The following is an 18,487-nucleotide window of genomic DNA, read 5'->3' on the forward strand; positions in this document are numbered from 1 at the left end:
GTTTCGTACACGTCGTGTGAAAATCATTCATTTTACGCAATCGCTTTGACCGCTTTGTCCGCCGCGTCGTCCAAATCTTTCGCCGTCTCGATGTTCAATCCGGATTGTTTCATAATCCTTCGCCCTTCCTCCACGTTCGTGCCTTCTAAGCGAACGACTAACGGGATGTTCAATCCAACCACTTTGACCGCGTTGACGATGCCAGACGCGATCACGTCGCATTTCATGATTCCTCCAAAAATGTTCACCAAAATCGCCTTCACTTTTGGATCTTTGTTTAAAATCTTAAACGCTTCGACGACTTGTTCTTCGCTCGCATTGCCGCCGACGTCTAAAAAGTTTGCCGGAGACCCTCCTTTACCTTGGATGATATCCATAGTCGCCATCGCCAAACCAGCACCGTTGACCATGCACCCGATGTTGCCATCTAAACCGATGTAATTCAAATCGTATTTCGCGGCTTCGACTTCTCTCGCGTCTTCTTGCGAAGCGTCTCGTTGAGAGAAGATATCTTTTTGCCTGTATTCCGCGTTGTCGTCAAAGTTTAATTTCGCATCCGCGGCGTATAAAACCCCATCCGTGGTTTCCGCCATCGGGTTCACCTCAATCATCGTGCAATCCGTCTTCTTGAACGTTTCGTACAACGCTTGAAACTGCTTCGCCGCGTCCTCTTTATCCGCGCACCCCAACTTCTCCGCCAAATCTAACGCGTCTTCTCTCTTAATCCCGCCACTTTCCTCGTTAATATCGATGTACTTCTTAATAATCTTTTCCGGATTCGATTCCGCTAAGTCTTCAATAGAAGTCCCACCTTCCGCGCTCGCGATAATCATCGGTTTTGCGCTTTTGCGATCCAACAAAATCGCAAAGTACATCTCCTTCGCAAACTTCATCTTCCTCGCCACGAGTAAAGCGTTCACCGGTTTTCCTTCCGGCCCGGACTGTTTCGTCACCAGCACGTTACCCAGCATCTTCTCCGCCGTTTCTCTCGCCATCTCATTCTTCACGATATGCACGCCTCCTTTAAACCCGCCAAACTTAAACGTCCCTAATCCTCTCCCGCCGGCTAATATTTGCGACTTGATCACTACCTCGTCGTCGCCTAAACACTTCATCTGCTCCGAGGCTTTTTGCACCTCCTCCACGGTCTTGCACGCGATAGAATCCGGTACTCGGACGCCAAATTTGCGCATGATGTCCGCGCCTTGGTATTCGTGCACGTTCAACGAACGTATTTGTATCTGTTTTTGTTGTACTTGTTGTTGTTTCAGATGCTCATTCAGATGAATAGGCGCGCTTTGAACAACGCTTCGCATCCGTCGCATCCTCCATTCCGTTGACGACGACGGAAACGAACTTGCCGCTGCTGCTCGAGAAAAGGAAAAGAACTTTACGCTGTTAAACTTTCCCGAGGAGAAAAGGTGAAAATACCCAGATGACGCAGATCGGTCAAAATCACCGAACAAAGAAGCGACTATTCTTCTTTTCGCCGCGGTGTTGCTGCGCTTCATCGTCGAAAGTCTCGCGGAAAAGTATATTTTGCGCGCGTGCGTGTAAAGAAATGGAGAAAGAGAAAGAAAGAGTCAGAGGCATTTATGCGCAAAAACGCGCGCGCGAGCGTATGAATAAATGGAGAAAAAGAAAGAGAAATAGTCCGAGTAAAAACGACAACAGCGTTCATTATTCACTTTAATAATAATAATACGTTTTGTACAACACGCACTTCGATTACTGCGTTAAAAATGGTATCAGTTTATATACACGCGCACACGCGTCAATCAATCCTTTGGCGGCGGCGGCGGCGAGAGCTTGGAGGACAGTCCGCGAAACTCATTCAATTTGGACTCCATCGCTTCGCGATACAGCGTCGGCGTGATCGATCGAACAACACCAGAGAGCGTCGGCGTGATCGATCGAACGAGTATGTTTGAGACCAAAGATGGAAGTTTTTTTATCTTCGGCGGCTTCTTCGCGTTGTCGGTATGCTCTTTACGTTCATCGTCATCTTCTCCTTCCTCCCCTTCCATCGGATCGTCTATTCCTTCTTCTTCTTCTTTTTCTTCTTCTTCTCGTCGACCTTCTTCTTCTCGAGCGGCAGCCATCACCAAATCTTCGTCTTCTTCTTCACCGCGTTTCCGTCGTTTAACCAAATTCAAACCCAGTAAACTTTCTTTTCTTTTCTCGGCTTTTATTGCTTCGAGTAACCGATCGACGCGATTGACGGCGACGATGGCGGGCCATGATTGTTGTTGGTCGCGTCCCATTGTTTTCGTTACGATTGGCGCACCCGCCGCCGCGGCTTTCGATTCGTGGCCTTCGTCTGTAGAGTACAAACTGTCCATCGTGCACGGTTTCAAAATCATCGTTTTCCGGTTGTTCATGGTCTGAGTATCGCTAGTCGTAATGGTATTCCTATCTTTGGATTCCTCCGACAAATTCTCCTGGCTCTTCGTCTTCTTCTTTTCCTTCTTCGCCTTCGTACTCCTCTTCACCGCGGTCGTCGTCGTCGTCGTCGTCGTCCTCCGCGTCATCGCCTCCTCCCACTCCTTCAACAACATCTTTTGCTTCGCGAAAATAACCTTGTTCTTCTCCTGTACTTTCTTCAAACTCATCTTACACGCTTTCCTTCCGCCTTCAAACATATCCACGCCGTGAAACTTGGTGCACTTTTGACAAAACCGCGACGCCATCTCGTCTCCTTTTTCGACGAATACCTCTTTGGCGTTTAAGCACGAGCGACACGTTTTCGACCGAATCTGGTATTTGTTTTCGCACACTTCCTCGCACGCGTATACTTTGCACGCGACTTTTACGACGAGTTCGTTTTCCATCGACGACCGGGACGACTTCTCGTTATTGTTGGGGTTTTGTTGTTGTTGTTGTTGTTGTTGTTGCACTTCTTCTTTATCGTCGTTCGTTTTTTTCTTCTTCGTCTTCTTTGTTGTCTTCTTCGACGCGGTGTTGGTGAAAGTCGTTACCCTCTCGGGAGGGGAAGGATTCGTCGGATTGGACGCCAAACGGCACACAGTCGTCGAGGGTTGTTGGTTTGAGAACAACAGATCTGATTCTTCGAAAAGTGAACGTCTCAGTGTTAACTCGTTTCTTTCTTCGTCGTCGTCCTCGCTCATGATCTCTCTCTTTCGCTCTCTCTTCTTTTCAAAGTAGAGTTTGTGTTCGCGCGCGTGTTGTTCTTTGTCGCGCGTTGGTGTCGTGCGTGTTCTCGTTCGGTTTCTTTCTCACGTCATGGAAGACAAAATGCCTAAAAAGTGCGTGCTTTTTTTTTTCAAAACGACTTTTCAAAAACTCGCACTTTTCTCACCAAACACCCTTTTCACGCAAGGGTGTTTGTTCAATAAGATTTTAAGAAGGAACACACGACTAAGAGAAGACGCGCACTCGTTTCAATATTCTTGAGTCTCCGACGACGATGACGGTTGTTCTTCGGAGCAGTAGTAGTAGTAGTAGTGGTAGCAGCACTGAGCATCGCGCGGACGAGTGGGGTTGTCGTGACTCTCTCGCGTCACAGAGAGGCGTGTATGCTCTGATCAGAGTCATCTCATTATTAAAACATTTTTGTTTGAAAAAAGTGCAGAAACTTAATTAAGTGTAGCGCAATCGGTTCTCGTTCGCGTCGTTGCGTGTTGTTGTTGTTTCACAACGTTTGTTCTCGCAACATCGCGATACTAATAAAGAAGAATGGCGGAGAGCAAAAAAGCACCACGCGCCGAGGAGGAGGAGTGGACGCCTCTGAAACGACCTCTTTTACTCCTCGGGTCGCTCTCGCTCGCGTCGTCGTTCGTCGCGTATAAAAAAAAACATCTCAATTGGTTCAAAACGAGTTACGCGTGCGCGTGCGTGACGTTCGGACCGGCGATGGTTTTGTACGCGTTGCCGGAAAGGAGCGAACAGTTGGAAGAGAAACTCTTTTTTTTGTCCTCCTCGTCCAACGACGACAACAACAACAACAACAGAAACAACGACAGAAACAACAACAGAAACAACAACAGAAACAACAACAGAAACGACGACGACTCGTCCAAGCGAAGAGAAGAGAGGGAAAAAGAAACGAAGAGGAAGAATAAAGAGATGTTGGAGAGGATGAAGCGCGTAAAGTTGTGAAGTGAAAAGTAGCATCGCGTGGATCTCGTTCGCAACTCTCTCTCGTCTCGTCGTCGTCGTCGCGCTCTTTTTTCTCTCTCTCTCTCTCTCTCTCTCTCAACGCGTCGCGAACGAGGAGATGTTGGAGAGGATGTAGAAGGGAAAGTTGAAGGGAAAGTTGGATGCGTCACACTTTTTTTCTCTCTCTCTCAAAAGAATGTTGTTATCACCACTTCCGACGTCGTCATCATCAGCGAGGACGACGACTCCGAGTGGTGGTCCAAAAAGCAACAGACGAGGTCTGGTTCACGCGTCGTCATCATCTTCGTCATCATCATCATCATCATCATCATCATCATCTCCAAACGCGCAAAAATTATTGGTGAAACCACAAAAAGCTTTGGAATTGATTCAGTCGCAAAAATACGCCTACGTGGACGTCCGAACGAAACGCGAGTTTGAAACCGTCGGACATCACAAGAATTCCACGTGCATTCCTTACTTCGTGAGCATGGGGCCTCCACCAGAAGTCAATCCGGATTTTATAAAGGAGGTGGAGATGAAATTTCCAAGGAAAGATTGTCCTTTGTTGATTGGCTGCGCGGCCGGCGGGCGAAGCGCCAAGGCATCTGCGACGTTGTGTGAAGCCGGCTACACCAACATTGCTGATTTAGAAGGAGGGTTTAAAGCGTGGGCGACTGAATTCGGGGATATGATTGAGACTGGATGTGGCTGTTAAACAGACTACCGCGCGCGCGCGAACGTATCGCGTCGGGGGTGCCTTGGTAACTGTTTTACCCTTTTTGTTTGACTAAAATACTAATAAACTCACGCAGCATACTCGTACTTTAAAATACCAATACTCATAGTAATGCGCACTAAATGACTCGTCAACCTAATTCTGCGTTTCCGAAACGCATCTCGGGCACTCGCACACAAAACCGTATGCTTCTTCCAACTGCGCTCTTCGTTTCGCTACGTTCAACGACCAATCTTCGTTCAAATCGATATACGCGATGGTGAGTTGTTCGCCTTGTTTTATATTCTCGTTGGCGACAAACTCGACGAGGTGGTTTCTTTCAGGCCAGGTGACGTTAACGTTAGGAGCGCAGGAGTGGTTGAACATGGAGCCATACGCGTAAATAGCTGATCCGTTCGACGCACCCGTGCGAATGGACGACGTTAAAGTTTGCTCCATCATCGCTCGAAAATCTCCCTGAGAAGAAGAAGAAGAAGCGCTTACCGGATATTCAACCTTGAACGAATTCAAGTGAAACCGCGTGGTTAAATCCGCGTACCACCGTATATCGAACACGGACCGAATTTTGGCCTTCTCTTCCTCGCTGTCGCGAATCTTTTCGCACGATTCCAACGTTTGTAAAAGTAAAGCGTGTTCCTCTTTCCACGAAGGAAACATTTGGTGCTCGTCTACGTGCGCGTGCACCAACAGCTCTGCCACATTCGCATATTTCTTCATAGTTTTTCTATCTATACTCATCGCACCCTCTTCTTTTTTGTTCGTTCGTGCCTGCTCTTCTTCTTCTTCTTCTTCATTTTCTCGAATCCTTCTCGCCGCTTCCTCTGGCGTCATCTGGTTCACCTCCTCCTCGGAAATGTTCATTTCTTTTATCAATTTTTTGCGCATGCTTTGTGTTACCATGAATTGCACGGATGCTTTCGCGTTCGCGTTCGCGTTCGCGTCCAACCGAAAGCTCCTTTGGACGCTTCTTGTGGCTATTCTCAGCGCCATCAACGGAAACTTCAACTCGTTCTCTTCGCAATACTTCTCCATCCTTCTCAAATCCATCGTTTGTTCCGTCTCGTAAAAGCTCGCTCTCGCGTCTCGTTCGCACTCAACGCTGCAAAATCTCCCATCTGATGATACTTCCTCGTTGTTATTGTTGTTGTTCTTCTTCTTCTTCTTTGAGAGCTCTCCCAGGCACAAGTAACACTCCAAATCGTAATTCCAAATCGTCGGATGACTCGTGATTGGTTTTTGCCGCCCCTCTGTCCCTCCTCCCGCCTTATTGTTGTTGTTGTCGTTCTTCTTCTTCTTCTTCTTAAATATGCTTTCGTTTTTCGTCACGTCCCGACTCGCGTACAAACCCCTCCCGTTCTTCTCGTGGTGCCCGATGAAAAAATTCCCCGAACTCGCATCATCATCCAAAACGTTACGCATGCGCGGGTCGTCCAGAGAAAAGGATTCGTACACATCATCGTCGTCGTCGTTGTCGCCGCTTTTGAAAACAAACTTCCTCGAGAACAACAGCGTCACTGTCGCTTTTTTTGCCGCTCCTCGGTGGTGGTGGTTAAAACGCGTCATCAACATTTTCATAATCATCATCCTCATCATCTTCCCCGCGTTTATTTATGATAGCGTGCGCTCAGTATTGTTTCTCCGGGGTTATTTGGAAAGTTGGTTCAATTTTATTATCATCATCATCATCACCCCGCCGCCGCTTACGATTGGAAGAAGTATATTCGATGAAACAGTCGCTGCGTAATACTATGCTCATCAAGTCACGCGCTTTCTCCACGCACACGTGAGGGAGGCACAGCTTTTTGAGGGAAAATCTCCCTCGAAAGAAGGGATTTTAGAGACCATTTCACACAAAAAATTAGTCAACAACAACAACAACAACGCATACTCCTCCTTTGTTTTCTTTGTTGATTCGCACTCTCGCGAAAAAGAAGGACTTTGACTCTTCGTGTGCTCTCTCTTTTGTTCTCGATACGAACAACGCGCGATTGTGTGCTCGTTTCGTGGTGTTATTAAAAAACGGATATTAGGATTACACTTTGGAATAAAAGATATCAACGATGATGATGATGATGATGATGTGTCAAACAACAACTGCGTTTTCCCCGTCGTTCTCCTCCACTCTCGCGAAAAAGAAGAACTCGAGGATCGCGAAAACGCGGGGAATAACAACAACAACAGCGACGACGCAATCGTTCGGTCCGTGCTCTTGCCACGGCGGCGACCATCTCTCCGCCGAACGCAAAGCTGAACTCGTGTCTGTTTGCGAACAAATCGGCACCGCGGGGAAAGGCATCACCGCCTGCGATGAAGGACCAGGGACGATTGGCATGCGCTTAGAAAACGTCGGGATGGTGAACACGGAAGAGAACCGAAGAGCGTACAGGCAGATGTTGTTTGAATCGCCGAACGCGAATAAGTACTTATCCGCGGCTATTCTCGACCCGGAGACGTTGTATCAGAAATCGAACTCGAAGAAGCACGACGGGAAACTGTTCCCGCAGGTGTTGAGCGAGATTGGGATCGTTCCGGGAGTGAAGCCGCACTTGAAAGTTTACGCGTTGCCTGGTCAATCTGGAGCGACCGTCATGCAAGGTTTGGATTCGTTGGCGGTGAGATTGCAAGAATATAAAGACGCCGGATGCAAATTTGCCAAGTGGAGATCGCCGATGGATATCGACATCGTTAACGGTCAACCGAGCGATTTGACCATCGAGACGAACATGTTGGATTTAGCTCGATACGCGTTAATTTGCCAAGACGTTGGTTTGGTTCCAATTGTCGAACCAGATGTCTCGTTGAAAGGCGATCACGATTTAGAAACCGCGGTGAGAATCAACGTTAAGATCCAATCCGTGTTGTTTAAAGCGATGTTAGATCACGGCGTGTACATGGAAGGCGCTTTGTTGAAATCGAACATGGTCAACCCGGGTAAAAACTGTTCGAAAACGTACACGGTCGATGAAATCGCCGAAGCGAACTTGGAAGTTTTCCGAAGATGCTTCCCGACGGCGATGCGCTCGGCGAACTACTTGTCCGGCGGACAAAGCTTAGAAGACGCGGCGGCTCGATTGGATGCCATCAACAAGAAGAAAACTGTTCGAGATCCGTGGAATTTATCCTTCTCCTGGTCAGCGGCGTTACAAATGCCTTTGTTCGAGTTGTGTCGAGGCAAAGACGAATTGCCGTTGCAAGAGATGGAGAAATTGTACGTGAAAGAGTTGGAAGTCGCCGGTAAAGCCGCGTTGGGGAAACACAAGAGAACCGGGACGGATGGCGACCACATCGGTAAGTGAGTGAGATGAGCGGATGTGTATACACACGGTGCGTGCGTGTGTACTGTTGTAACGAAAGACTATCCTTCTTGATGCCTATAAAACGTGACGCGTCGTCGCGTCGTTGTTTTCTCGCTCACCCCACGTAGTACTTCAGGAAAAATAAAACTTCTGTCTTTGTAATGAAACAAGTACACCACAATTCATAATAAACTAAAACGCCCGCATATACATAACCACACGAGCGGGAACAATGACTGCGTTCACGGCCAATTCTTTCGCAGTATCGGGAGGACGCAACTCGTGTCGTTCTTTTCGCACCGCGTCTTTCCGAAAGAAGCACACTTTCCCGTCGTCGTCGTCGTCGTCGTCGTCGTCGTCCGCATCGCCGTTTGCAACGAGAGCGTCGGCGAAAACATCGGACGACGACGACACTGCAAAAATGTCACCACCAACGAGGAGAGAAACCGTCCTACTCGCCGCCATCGTCGGTCTCACCACCGCCGTTGCCACGACACCTTCGCACAATTCGTCGTTCGCCTCGGAAGAAGGAAGAAAACAAACGATTTTAATCACCGGTGGAAACTCAGGCATCGGGAAAACGGCGTCCGAACAGTTGGCAAAACTTGGCCATCGGGTGATTCTCCACGCGCGAACGCCGGCGAAAGCGGAGAAAGCGAAGAAGGAGATTTTGTTTACTCAGCCGGATGCGGACGTTGTGACGATGGAAAGTAACTGCGATTTGATGGATTTGAAAGAGGTCAGAGGGTATTGCCAGGAAGTGTTGGAGTATTTAACGTCGTCGAAGAGCGGCGACGGCGGCGAGGAAAATGGGAGCAACGTGAAGAAGTTGGATTCGTTGATTTTGAACGCCGGGATTATGGCCGCGCCGTACGAACTGAGCAAGCAAAACCACGAGAGTCATTTTCAAGTCAACCATCTAGCGCATTTCTTAATGTATGAGAATTTAAAACCCGCGTTATTTGCGAATGAAAGCGCGAGTAAAGGGCCGGCGAGAGTGATTTCGGTGTCGTCTTTATTGGCGATGATTGGCGAGTTGTCGCTGGACGTGAACGACTTGGATTTCAAAAATAGAAAATACGATAAGTGGTACGCATACGGACAATCAAAAGCGTGCAACATTTTGTTCGCGGACGATTTAGCAAAAGAAAATAGCATATCGAAATTGGTCGCGAATTCGTTTCACCCGGGAATAGTGACGACTGATCTAGTTCGCTATTCATTTCCGGATTTAATCGCCTCCAAACGCGACCCGGAACGCGAACGATGGATTCGCGAACGGGCGAGAAGGATTGGCATACGCGACGCGGACGAAGGGTGTAAGACGCACGTGTGGTTGGCAACGGAAGATGCCGCTTTAGAAAAAAGCGGGGAGTTTTTTGTGGACCCGGGATTGGTGTATCCGGGCGCGACGAGGAAACAACTCGTGGAGTCCGGCGACTGGTTCCTCGTGAGCGGAGAAGAATTCTTAGCGCCGCAACTGCAATTTCCGGAGAGGTTATTCGATGGGTGGAGAAACGACGAGACGAGAGTGAAATTAAGAGAACGTTCGCAGAATATGGTGAACGACTTTCTTCTTTAATAGTATAGTATAAGATTTTAAAATAGCAGCAGCAGCAGCAGCAGCAGGCGCGCGCGTTGAAATTATATTTCACACGATTGAAACTAATCTAAAAACCAGGACGAACAAACCCGCTCTTAAACACGTGCACGGCCGTATCGTTAAATGCGCCGTTGTGTAACGAAAACTTCGACTCCTTCGTTTCATCTTCCAACGATATTTCCTTCTCGATGCACGCGTTTTCCTGGTTTCCAACGACTACGACTCGACTCGGTTTCCGTTTCGTCTTCGTGGTCAACCTCGAGTTGTTCGCGAACGACCATCGCTCGTAATAGTTAGAGAACTTATTCCCGCAAAGAAGTATCTTTCCCAGGGGATCGTCCTCTTCGTTTTCGCCGCTACTCACCACATTCCAGCGGTGCGCTAAAATTTCCTCGTATAAATCCGCCTCGCAGTGAGGCATGTACGCGAATACTCTCTCATCCTTTTCTTCTCCGCTATTCTCAACGAACTCCTTCGACCGTTCCGCCGACCACGCTTCCACGCTCACGCCTTCTCTTCCCACCTTCATCCGTTTTAAAACTTCCAAATCCACCTTCCCGAACGCCGGGTCGTATATACACACATTCTTCAAAGCGCTAAACACCATCTTTTCTTCGCTCTCTTCCTCCTCGGATTCTTCTGCCAATAAAAGTGCAAACATCATCTGAAACCGACTCGTCGCCGAGTGTCTGAACGATCCGGTGCCTAAAACGACCATTTTTGTGACACTTTTTAACAACCTCCTCAAAAACCACCTTCGACTTGGTTGTTCCTCCGAGTCGGTTTCGTTTTCGTTTTCGTTTTCGTTTTCGTCGTCGACGAGCAGCCTGCGCAGGAAACGCTCGAAAAAAATCGACTCTTTCACGTCTCGTTTCGCGCGTTCCAGTTTTCTCTCCGTGTCCCTCACGAGCGTTTCGAAGTCGTCGTCTTCGTCCTCTTCTTTGTCTTCGTCTTCGTCTTCGCCGAGGCGGAATTTCGTTTTCGCGAGTTGGACGTTTCGGAGATGTTTTTTCCCTCGCGCCGAGCGCTTGCTGGAGACGATTTGCCACAACAACGCGTCGTCTGAATCCTCCTCGTCGTCTTCCTTTCCTTTTTTGATATCATCGAATGTGGACATGTTGTTCTTCGTCGTCGTCGTCGTCGTCGTTTACATCGTTTCAACGCGGGGAATTTTGAACTTTTGATGTGCGTGTTTTTGTGTGTGTCGAGTGTGAAGATGTGTTGTTGTAGGACGAATATTAGTATTTAACTTTTACCACGCGGTACTATTATAACTGGTTTCACGTGCGAGATGACGACGATATCCATTCTACATAGCCGACGTGACGTTCTCTCTCAACACGTCCGGCTTCGCCCCGGACCACTCCGCGATCTTCTCGCCGTTCTTCCACAGCATGAACAAAGGCACGACGCGAACGCCCCACTCTTTCATCAGCGCTCTCGACTCGGTGTCCGTATCGCCCATGATTTTCACAAACGTCGCCTTCTCCGCGAATTCTTCCGATAAACCGACGAACGTCGGGTAAATAACTTTGCAAGGACCGCACGTTTTCGTGGAAATTTGGACCGCGATGAGACCGTCGTTACCGCCCGTGACTGCATCCCACTCCGCTTTGTTGTTGGCGAATTTCACGTTTCCGTCGCCTCCGTCCGCGGCGCCCGCCGCTCGGACGACGGCGGCGCGTCCAGTACTGAACGTTCGTCGGCTTTGTCTGTTTCAATTGTTTGGCGTAAAAGAAAAGAGAGTGTTATCGCGTTGGGGTTAATTTAATGTGACTCGTACTACTTTCCTCCGTCGAAAGCGAGCGTTCTGAATACAGCGTATTCTCTGTATCCTTCGTGTTGCTGAGTCACACTTTGGGCAAAAAAACCAAAGCGCTTTTAAAAATCCCCCTCGGATCCCTATCCTTTGGATCTCTTTTCTCTCGCATTTCTCATCATCATCATCATCGAGAAGAAGAAGAAGAAGACAAAGAAGACAAAGAAGAAAAAGTAAAGTAAAGCAGAAGACCTCTTCGAGAGGACGATCTCGTCGCGAAACAACCCGACCCGAGGCGCGCGACAAACAGAGCGAGAGAGAGAGAGAGAGAGAGAGAGGGAAAAAAAAATCTCGCGATGTCTAATCTTTCTCACCGTATTCTTTTGGTCGTTACGGAGGAGATCGAAATCGAATTCGACGACAGGTGGTGGTGTTGTTGTTGCGCAAAAAACATGACGATGACGGCTTTTTTTATGCGTTGTTCTCTCTCTCGGTTTTAAATTATGCGCGTGTGTGTGCTCTTTTTTCTCTCTCTCTCTCTCTCTCTTTCTCTCTGGCGCGCAAACTTGAGAGATGATGATGATGAGAGTTCCTCTGTAATAACGTCATACGCTTCCCGAAAACGCCTCCTCTCTCAAAAAGTATCTTCTGGGGGTGCGGAAAATTTAGGGTGCAGGGAATTTGGGCGTACCAGACTATTTGCCACTGTGAATGTTTACACCAATGTTCCTGGGAGAACTTGCTTAAAAAAAACCTAAAAAAAACCTACTGCCAACTACTACTCACAATTCCTTTGCACCGTGACAGGGAGAGAGCCTCCAGTCCCCCGCGCCGTCCATCCACACAGAGCCGTTGGCGATCACTCGTGGTCTTTTCATCGAACCCCGCATCAAGATGGAGTCGGCGGCGAACATGCGAGTCCTCGCGACGCTCGTTTTTCTCTTCGCCCCTCATCGTCAACTGCGATTCGTCGAGGCGATCAATTCCGCATTCTCGATGGACTGGGAGAGTGGGTTCCCCGACGGCAGTCCGGGTCTGGATCCCGCGATGGAACCCAGTTTCAGCCTCAACACGAATTCGAGGGTGAACGGGTGCAGCAACTCGGGCAACGAGATCACCAGGTGCAAGTGCGGGGTGAACGGATACTCCCCGAGGAACTGCGCGACGTACTACGGCATAAGCTCGTTGCACTCCCACACGCTGGAGACGGTGTCGTGGGCGCGCAAGGGCGACGGGGTGCTGAAGTTTTACGCTGACGGACGCGAACTCGGTCTCGGAAGTTCCGTCCCCTCCGGGAGGTACGCCTCGTATCGCTCCGAGCTCGGCAGCATCCCGTATCGATACGACACCGGCGACGACGTGTACTTCACCTCGAGTTTTTACCTTCCCTCACAGTATTGGGACGCGGCGACCAAGTACTCCACCGTCATCACACAGTGGAAGATCCTGTCTGACCCACACGGCGCTCTGCGAATCAGCAACATGGGAGACTACAAGCTCTATTACCGTGGCACCTCCGGTCTTTGGACCGACGCGACGGACGAGGGAACGTTCATCGGCACGGCCGTCCCCGACGCGTGGAACGACGTGAAGATCTACTACCATAAATCGACGGGATCCGACGGACAACTTCGCGTGTACCTCAACGGCGTCAAAGTTTTCGAACGTGCCAATCAAAAAAACATGATGGGGCGGAGGAGCGACGGCAGCGGCGGGTACGTCAAGTTCGGAATGTACACGGAGATTCGCAACGAGCGCGTCATCTACTTCGACGCCGTCAGCATGTACAGCGGGTCTGGTCTTCCCTCGCAGTTCGCGACGGAAGCCGAGTGGGTGGCGGAACACCTTCACCTCCCGTCGGCTACGCTTACTTCTCCGTCAAAGAACGGCGCCGCGGTGGCATCCGGCGCCGCCGTCACTCTCGCCGCGGACACAACCGACCCGGGCGGCGCCAAGCTGGGTGCGACGGGGCAGATCGCCAAGGTGGAGTGGTTCGTACGCGCGTCGTCTGGTTCCGGCTCCGGCGCGTGCAAAATCGCCGAGGACACGTCAGCACCGTTCGCCGCCACGTGGACACCCGCGGATGACGGCGCGTACGTGATCTTCGCCAAGGCGACGGATGCAGACGGGAACACGGCGAACACGTCCGACGCGACTGTTTACGTTGGCGACCGACCACCCTCCGTGTCCTTGACGTCCCCGACCGCCGGTGCCGTGCTCACCGTTGGATCGCCGACCACCGTGAGCGTCACCGCCAACGATCCCGACGGTTCGGGTGCCGCCGTCGCGAAGGTTGAGGTTTTTGTCTTCCCCGCCGGATCATCCGCCACCGTGGCGACATCCGTGGGCGTTGCCACTTCGGCAGCCTCCGGGGGGGTGTTTCAGGTGTCGTGGACGCCGTCTGCGAAGGGAGGGTACACGATTTACGCCGTAGCCACCGACTCCGGGGGTAAGACGTCCACGTCCGCGTACGTCGGCGTCGTTCCGGGTGCCGTCTCGAGCGTCGCGAATCTCGAAGCCACGGATGACGCGGCCCTCAAGGGCAAGACGAGCGACCGTAATCAGGTGAATAACTACGGCGCCGTCGAGCTCTACACGCGGGAGCCGCACCCGACGGAGGGCGAACAGAGCATCGTGAGCGTGTTCAAGTTCGACGCGTCGAGCCTCGCGTCCAAGGCTGAGATCCGCGAGGCGAAGCTGAGACTGTACGTGTCCGACGCGAAACAAGCCGCCGCCGATTTCGCCGTGTGGAGTACCTCGGGAGCGACGAGCTGGGTCGAGGAGTCGGTGACGTGGAATAACGGACCTACGAAAAAAAAAAAACTTTCGGTGACGCGCGTGACGGCGGAAAACAGGTGGTACGAGTGGGACGTGACGAATTACGTTGACGACGCGGTGAAGGCGGGCGTCGGGCTCGCGTCGATGACTTTCTGGCTCGAAGGTGACGAGTGGACCGGGCAATCGTTCGGAATTTCCACGGATAGCCACAAGCGATCGAATCATCCGACGCTTCGCGTGACTTCAAGCGACACGCAGGTGCCCACGACGACTGCCCCCGCACCTTCGACATCTTGCCCGTCGTCTTCCACCACCCCCGCGGGTCCTAACCCAACGCCCGCGCCCGTGCCCGCTCCGCCGCCCGCCGCGGGGGGAGGATCCGGCGTGGTGGGATCGAAAACGACGTCCTCGTTCACGGTCGATCACGACGCCTCGCTGCAACAGGCAAACCCCGACGCCTTCGGCAACTGGGGCGAGGTGGAGGCGAGAGCCAAACCGAACGCCGCCATCGTCGGTATTTTCAAGTTTAACGCCACCACCCTGGTGCCGTCCGGTACTTCGCGTGAAGACGTGCTGGTTTCTTCCGCCAAACTACGACTGTACGTGAAGACGAATGAACCCGGGAACATCGCAGCGAGGTTCGCGGTGTGGAGCGTGGAGGGTTTCGCGGACTGGGACGAGACGACGGTAACGTGGAACAACGGCCCGACGAAGAAGACGAAGCTGACAACGGTGACTGTCGACGGCACCGGAAAGTGGGTGGATTTCAACGTGACTGCGCACATCCGCGCGCTGGTGACGGGAGAAGGAGAAACCGCCGACTTATCCAAGGTGACTCTGTGGCTGCAGGGCGACGCGGGTGACTGGGAGAGGCTCGAATGTCACAGCAACAGGGAAGGCAACGCCAACCCCGCGAAACTGGAGGTTGTCTCGTCTATCCGGCCGCCGCCGCCGCTGCCGCCCCCGCCGCCGCTGCCGGATAAAAGTCTCATGCCTCCTCCATATTTGGGCACTGGCGGCACGACAAACAATAACAACACCACCGATACATCCGACGCCGCGTTCTCACTCCACGGGTTCATGCGGTCGCCGGGGAATACCATCGCGCTCGCTCTCGTCGTGAGCTTCTTCTGCACCCTTTTGAGCAACTATTAAAAAAAGAATCGCTGCCCGGCTGACCGGCGCCGCAAATAAAATTTTACCTTCAATACCGTATTATACCGCGGCAGCAAAAGGTACGTCGGCTCGGGGACGGACTGGCACCAGTCGGAATACGCGCGCGAGTTGGCGTTGACGGCGGCGAAGCTGGAGACGGCCAAGTTCGGCGCGCGCGACGCGTTCAAGCACCACCTCGCGAAAACGGACACGAGCGTGTACGTCGAGGCCGTGGCGAAGGAGCGGATATTCGCCAAAGCCGCAGCGTTGGAGGCTGCCCGGGAACTCGAGCGCGGGCGACGCGCCGCCCGCGGCGGAACCCGCCGCGAACGCGACCCCGCCGCCCGAACCGAACGCCGAGGGAAGCGGGAAGTGAGCCACGATATGCGGTGTGCGCTACGTGAAGATACACACCGAAAGCGTATAGCGAGCGAGTGAGCTACAGAGAGCTAGGCGTTTGCGCGTCGGCGCCGTCGTTCGTTTTCGTTTTTGACCCTTAAGTTACTACCGCACGTCTACGTTTTCGCGTTTTCGCTTTTGTACGAGCGCGCGCGGCCGCTGAGCCCCTTCGCCGCCTCCAGCGGCGCGTCCGCAGCGGCGCCGTCCTCGTCACGCCGCGGGCCGGGCTCCAGCCCCGTGTACGTGCGCCGGCTGAGCAGGTACTCCGCGCCCGAGCGCACGTCGGCGACGCCCGAGCCGCCCGCGCGCGCCGCCACCGCCGCGTTCGCGCGCACGGCGAGCGCCGCGGCGGCCCGGCTCCTGCGCCGGACGTACCCGTCGCCCAGAACCCCCTCCTCCGCGTCGCCCTCCTCCTCGCCCTCCGAGGACGACGCGTCGTCCTCGTCCCCGTCCTCGTGCCCCGGGGAACGGCGCCCGGGAGGGCCCGCGCGCACGCCCCCGCCCAGGAAGGAAAACTTGGGCGTTTCCTCCGCCGGACGCTCTTCGCGCGAGAGCGGTCCCGCCGCTGCTCCGGCGCGCCGCGGCTCCAGGAGGTGGTCGAAGTCCAGCCGCACCTCCCCGTCCCAGTGCGCGCCGTGCGTGAACGCCACCTGCGCCTCCCACGGCGTGATCACGGGCTGCAGGTAGTCGCGGCCGTCGACGAGCGCGGCGTGCTCGCACGACACCAGCACGAAGGTTTCGATCTCGGGGAAGTTGGCCAGCTTCTGCGGGTTGGGTTTTCCCGCCACCACCGTGTACGACTTGCGCCCGGACCTCTTTATCAGCGCGCGTAGCTCGGCGATCGTCGGCGAGAGAGCCCCCACACATATTCCGATGTATAAAGGAGAAGAAGAGCCGGAGAAACCCGAAAAATGGAGCAGGCGAAAAGCGTGCGAGCACGCCGAGCTTTGCCGCTGTCGCTTGCCTTGCATCCACGTTGGTAACGATGAATCCATCGTTTATCAGATGTCGTTACCGAAGTTTGCCTTCGGAATAAATGGGAAGATGAAGATGCGACCGAAAAGTGACGGTAGAGGTGTCATGATATCAGCCTTTACGACGGAAGTTGAGTTGGGTTTCGGTTTGGTCCTCAAACACGTCAACGTGTTTCGCCGCCTTAAATATTCTGGGAATAAGGACGATTTGAAGGAGTCTCCCGGATTCCGTACGTTCGAATATGGAGCTAATTTCGAAGGATACTGGACGACGAAAGAGTTTGTGGATCAAGTTCAAGACGTGCTCGACGTATTTGAGTGTTTGTATCCTTCGTACCAAGTCGTCCTCGAGACCGACAACTCTGGACCACACACGGCTCGCGCTGAAGACGCTCTGAGTGTGAAGCTCATGAACAAGAAGTTCAAGCACAGCAACCCGAATTCGGTTCGCATGCGCGACACCATAATCACCGAAGAATGTTTAGGCGAATACGACGCGTCTACGCTCGATCCTAAAACGGGGAAGCAGGTGGATGTAAAACTGAAAGTCATACTTCCCCGCGTCGGTTGAAGAATTTGAACCGCGAGATTATTTCTACGTCAACACCGAGAAGAACGTTAAAGCTGAAGATCTCGTGGACAAGCCAAAGGGTATACTGCAACCGTTTGTTGTTCGAGTCGAACGTGGTCGGAGGTTATGTCAACGTATTTGTAAAACGAATTGATACGTACAAACCCCTAATCCGGAACTCCCCACCTACAATTTTCACTTGAAAAAAATACAAAACTCCGTTAAATCAACCTGAATCGCGAATGTACGAATTCAAAACTCGTACATACATGCGTACGCATACATTTGACGCCTCCCTTTATGGTTAAATTTAGGGTTTTCTAAATTTGAGAGAAAAACGCCAATTTTTGCTTTCAGACGAAAAAAAAATACACGCACGCGTTGTTGTTGTTGTTGTTGAAAGAAGAAGACGAAGAAGACAAAGAAGAAGAAGAGCGAGTACGAGTACTATCACTACTACTACTACTAATAAAAGAATGGTATTACTCTCGATCAAACCGCGATTACAAAAAGAAAAGTGGTCTTTATATTGGAAGTGTTCGATGGCGACGCGAACGATGTATTTGGACGAGTTCGATTTGGACGTGGACATTGCGAAAACGACGGCGAGGGAGTTGAAAAAAATGATCGCCGAGAGGGTTGGTTTGCCGCCGGTCGCGGAGTTGTTTCGGTTGGAAGGGTTTCAAGAGCCGTGGGAGTTAATGTGCGCACAGCTCGTCGTTGGTTCTCTCTTTCTTTTCCGTTGGTTTTTTACGTCGTTCGTTCGTTCGTTGAGGTATTTCGTGCGTTTTTTCCTCGAACTGACAAACTCTTTCTCTTTTTCTTGTCATGATAAAAAAGTCAATACAAAGGCGTGGAACTCCAGGCGGATAAACCGCTGAGTGAATCCGGCGTACCAGAGAAGGACGAGTCAGACATGTCTGGTGAGAACGGCGTTCCTATCATCGTAGCTGTTCGCAAGCACTTGGTGGCGGAAGGATGGAAAATGGTACACAACGACGCGATGGACTCGGATACCGAAGAAGATGACTTTTAGTTCGCGCTGGATCAAATGGGAATTATGTCACATAGACTTGGTTTTATTGTCACTACCA

General features: G+C 51.8%; 13 protein-coding genes across 13 annotated transcripts; 7 read left to right on the forward strand and 6 right to left on the reverse strand.

Annotated features, from left to right (window-relative positions):
* Positions 1-32: 32 nt before the first annotated feature.
* Bathy08g04020 (succinyl-CoA synthetase subunit beta) lies at positions 33-1,511 on the reverse strand (the record flags this gene model as incomplete). The annotated part of the gene is made up of 1 exon (XM_007511432.1): positions 33-1,511. The coding sequence occupies one exon, from the start codon at positions 1,509-1,511 to the stop codon at positions 33-35; it is 1,479 nt and encodes a 492-aa protein (XP_007511494.1).
* A 267-nt stretch (positions 1,512-1,778) lies between these two features.
* Bathy08g04030 (predicted protein) lies at positions 1,779-3,128 on the reverse strand (the record flags this gene model as incomplete). The annotated part of the gene is made up of 1 exon (XM_007511648.1): positions 1,779-3,128. The coding sequence occupies one exon, from the start codon at positions 3,126-3,128 to the stop codon at positions 1,779-1,781; it is 1,350 nt and encodes a 449-aa protein (XP_007511710.1).
* Positions 3,129-3,696: 568 nt separating this feature from the next.
* Bathy08g04040 (unknown protein) lies at positions 3,697-4,119 on the forward strand (the record flags this gene model as incomplete). Its single annotated transcript, XM_007511445.1, has 1 exon — positions 3,697-4,119. One exon carries the CDS (start codon positions 3,697-3,699, stop codon positions 4,117-4,119), a length of 423 nt encoding a protein of 140 aa, XP_007511507.1.
* A 196-nt stretch (positions 4,120-4,315) lies between these two features.
* On the forward strand, positions 4,316-4,837 carry Bathy08g04050 (predicted protein; the record flags this gene model as incomplete). The annotated part of the gene is made up of 1 exon (XM_007511763.1): positions 4,316-4,837. The coding sequence occupies one exon, from the start codon at positions 4,316-4,318 to the stop codon at positions 4,835-4,837; it is 522 nt and encodes a 173-aa protein (XP_007511825.1).
* A 156-nt stretch (positions 4,838-4,993) lies between these two features.
* Bathy08g04060 (SET and MYND domain-containing protein 5) lies at positions 4,994-6,427 on the reverse strand (the record flags this gene model as incomplete). Its single annotated transcript, XM_007511738.1, has 1 exon — positions 4,994-6,427. The coding sequence occupies one exon, from the start codon at positions 6,425-6,427 to the stop codon at positions 4,994-4,996; it is 1,434 nt and encodes a 477-aa protein (XP_007511800.1).
* A 491-nt stretch (positions 6,428-6,918) lies between these two features.
* On the forward strand, positions 6,919-8,154 carry Bathy08g04070 (predicted protein; the record flags this gene model as incomplete). The annotated part of the gene is made up of 1 exon (XM_007511407.1): positions 6,919-8,154. One exon carries the CDS (start codon positions 6,919-6,921, stop codon positions 8,152-8,154), a length of 1,236 nt encoding a protein of 411 aa, XP_007511469.1.
* A 232-nt stretch (positions 8,155-8,386) lies between these two features.
* On the forward strand, positions 8,387-9,736 carry Bathy08g04080 (short-chain dehydrogenase/reductase SDR; the record flags this gene model as incomplete). The annotated part of the gene is made up of 1 exon (XM_007511590.1): positions 8,387-9,736. The coding sequence occupies one exon, from the start codon at positions 8,387-8,389 to the stop codon at positions 9,734-9,736; it is 1,350 nt and encodes a 449-aa protein (XP_007511652.1).
* An 88-nt stretch (positions 9,737-9,824) lies between these two features.
* On the reverse strand, positions 9,825-10,874 carry Bathy08g04090 (predicted protein; the record flags this gene model as incomplete). Its single annotated transcript, XM_007511497.1, has 1 exon — positions 9,825-10,874. The coding sequence occupies one exon, from the start codon at positions 10,872-10,874 to the stop codon at positions 9,825-9,827; it is 1,050 nt and encodes a 349-aa protein (XP_007511559.1).
* A 192-nt stretch (positions 10,875-11,066) lies between these two features.
* Bathy08g04100 (thioredoxin) lies at positions 11,067-11,970 on the reverse strand (the record flags this gene model as incomplete). The annotated part of the gene is made up of 2 exons (XM_007511578.1): positions 11,067-11,469; positions 11,891-11,970. 2 exons carry the CDS (start codon positions 11,968-11,970, stop codon positions 11,067-11,069), a joined length of 483 nt encoding a protein of 160 aa, XP_007511640.1.
* A 440-nt stretch (positions 11,971-12,410) lies between these two features.
* Bathy08g04110 (predicted protein) lies at positions 12,411-15,449 on the forward strand (the record flags this gene model as incomplete). Its single annotated transcript, XM_007511419.1, has 1 exon — positions 12,411-15,449. One exon carries the CDS (start codon positions 12,411-12,413, stop codon positions 15,447-15,449), a length of 3,039 nt encoding a protein of 1,012 aa, XP_007511481.1.
* Positions 15,450-15,964: 515 nt separating this feature from the next.
* Bathy08g04120 (diphthamide biosynthesis protein 2) lies at positions 15,965-16,843 on the reverse strand (the record flags this gene model as incomplete). The annotated part of the gene is made up of 1 exon (XM_007511753.1): positions 15,965-16,843. The coding sequence occupies one exon, from the start codon at positions 16,841-16,843 to the stop codon at positions 15,965-15,967; it is 879 nt and encodes a 292-aa protein (XP_007511815.1).
* Positions 16,844-16,898: 55 nt separating this feature from the next.
* Bathy08g04130 (unknown protein) lies at positions 16,899-17,393 on the forward strand (the record flags this gene model as incomplete). Its single annotated transcript, XM_007511576.1, has 1 exon — positions 16,899-17,393. The coding sequence occupies one exon, from the start codon at positions 16,899-16,901 to the stop codon at positions 17,391-17,393; it is 495 nt and encodes a 164-aa protein (XP_007511638.1).
* A 476-nt stretch (positions 17,394-17,869) lies between these two features.
* Bathy08g04140 (predicted protein) lies at positions 17,870-18,274 on the forward strand (the record flags this gene model as incomplete). Its single annotated transcript, XM_007511696.1, has 1 exon — positions 17,870-18,274. The coding sequence occupies one exon, from the start codon at positions 17,870-17,872 to the stop codon at positions 18,272-18,274; it is 405 nt and encodes a 134-aa protein (XP_007511758.1).
* Between the last annotated feature and the right edge of the window lie 213 nt (positions 18,275-18,487).

This window comes from Bathycoccus prasinos, assembly GCF_002220235.1.
Source record: "Bathycoccus prasinos genomic : Chromosome_8".
Taxonomy (NCBI): Eukaryota; Viridiplantae; Chlorophyta; class Mamiellophyceae; order Mamiellales; family Bathycoccaceae; genus Bathycoccus; species Bathycoccus prasinos.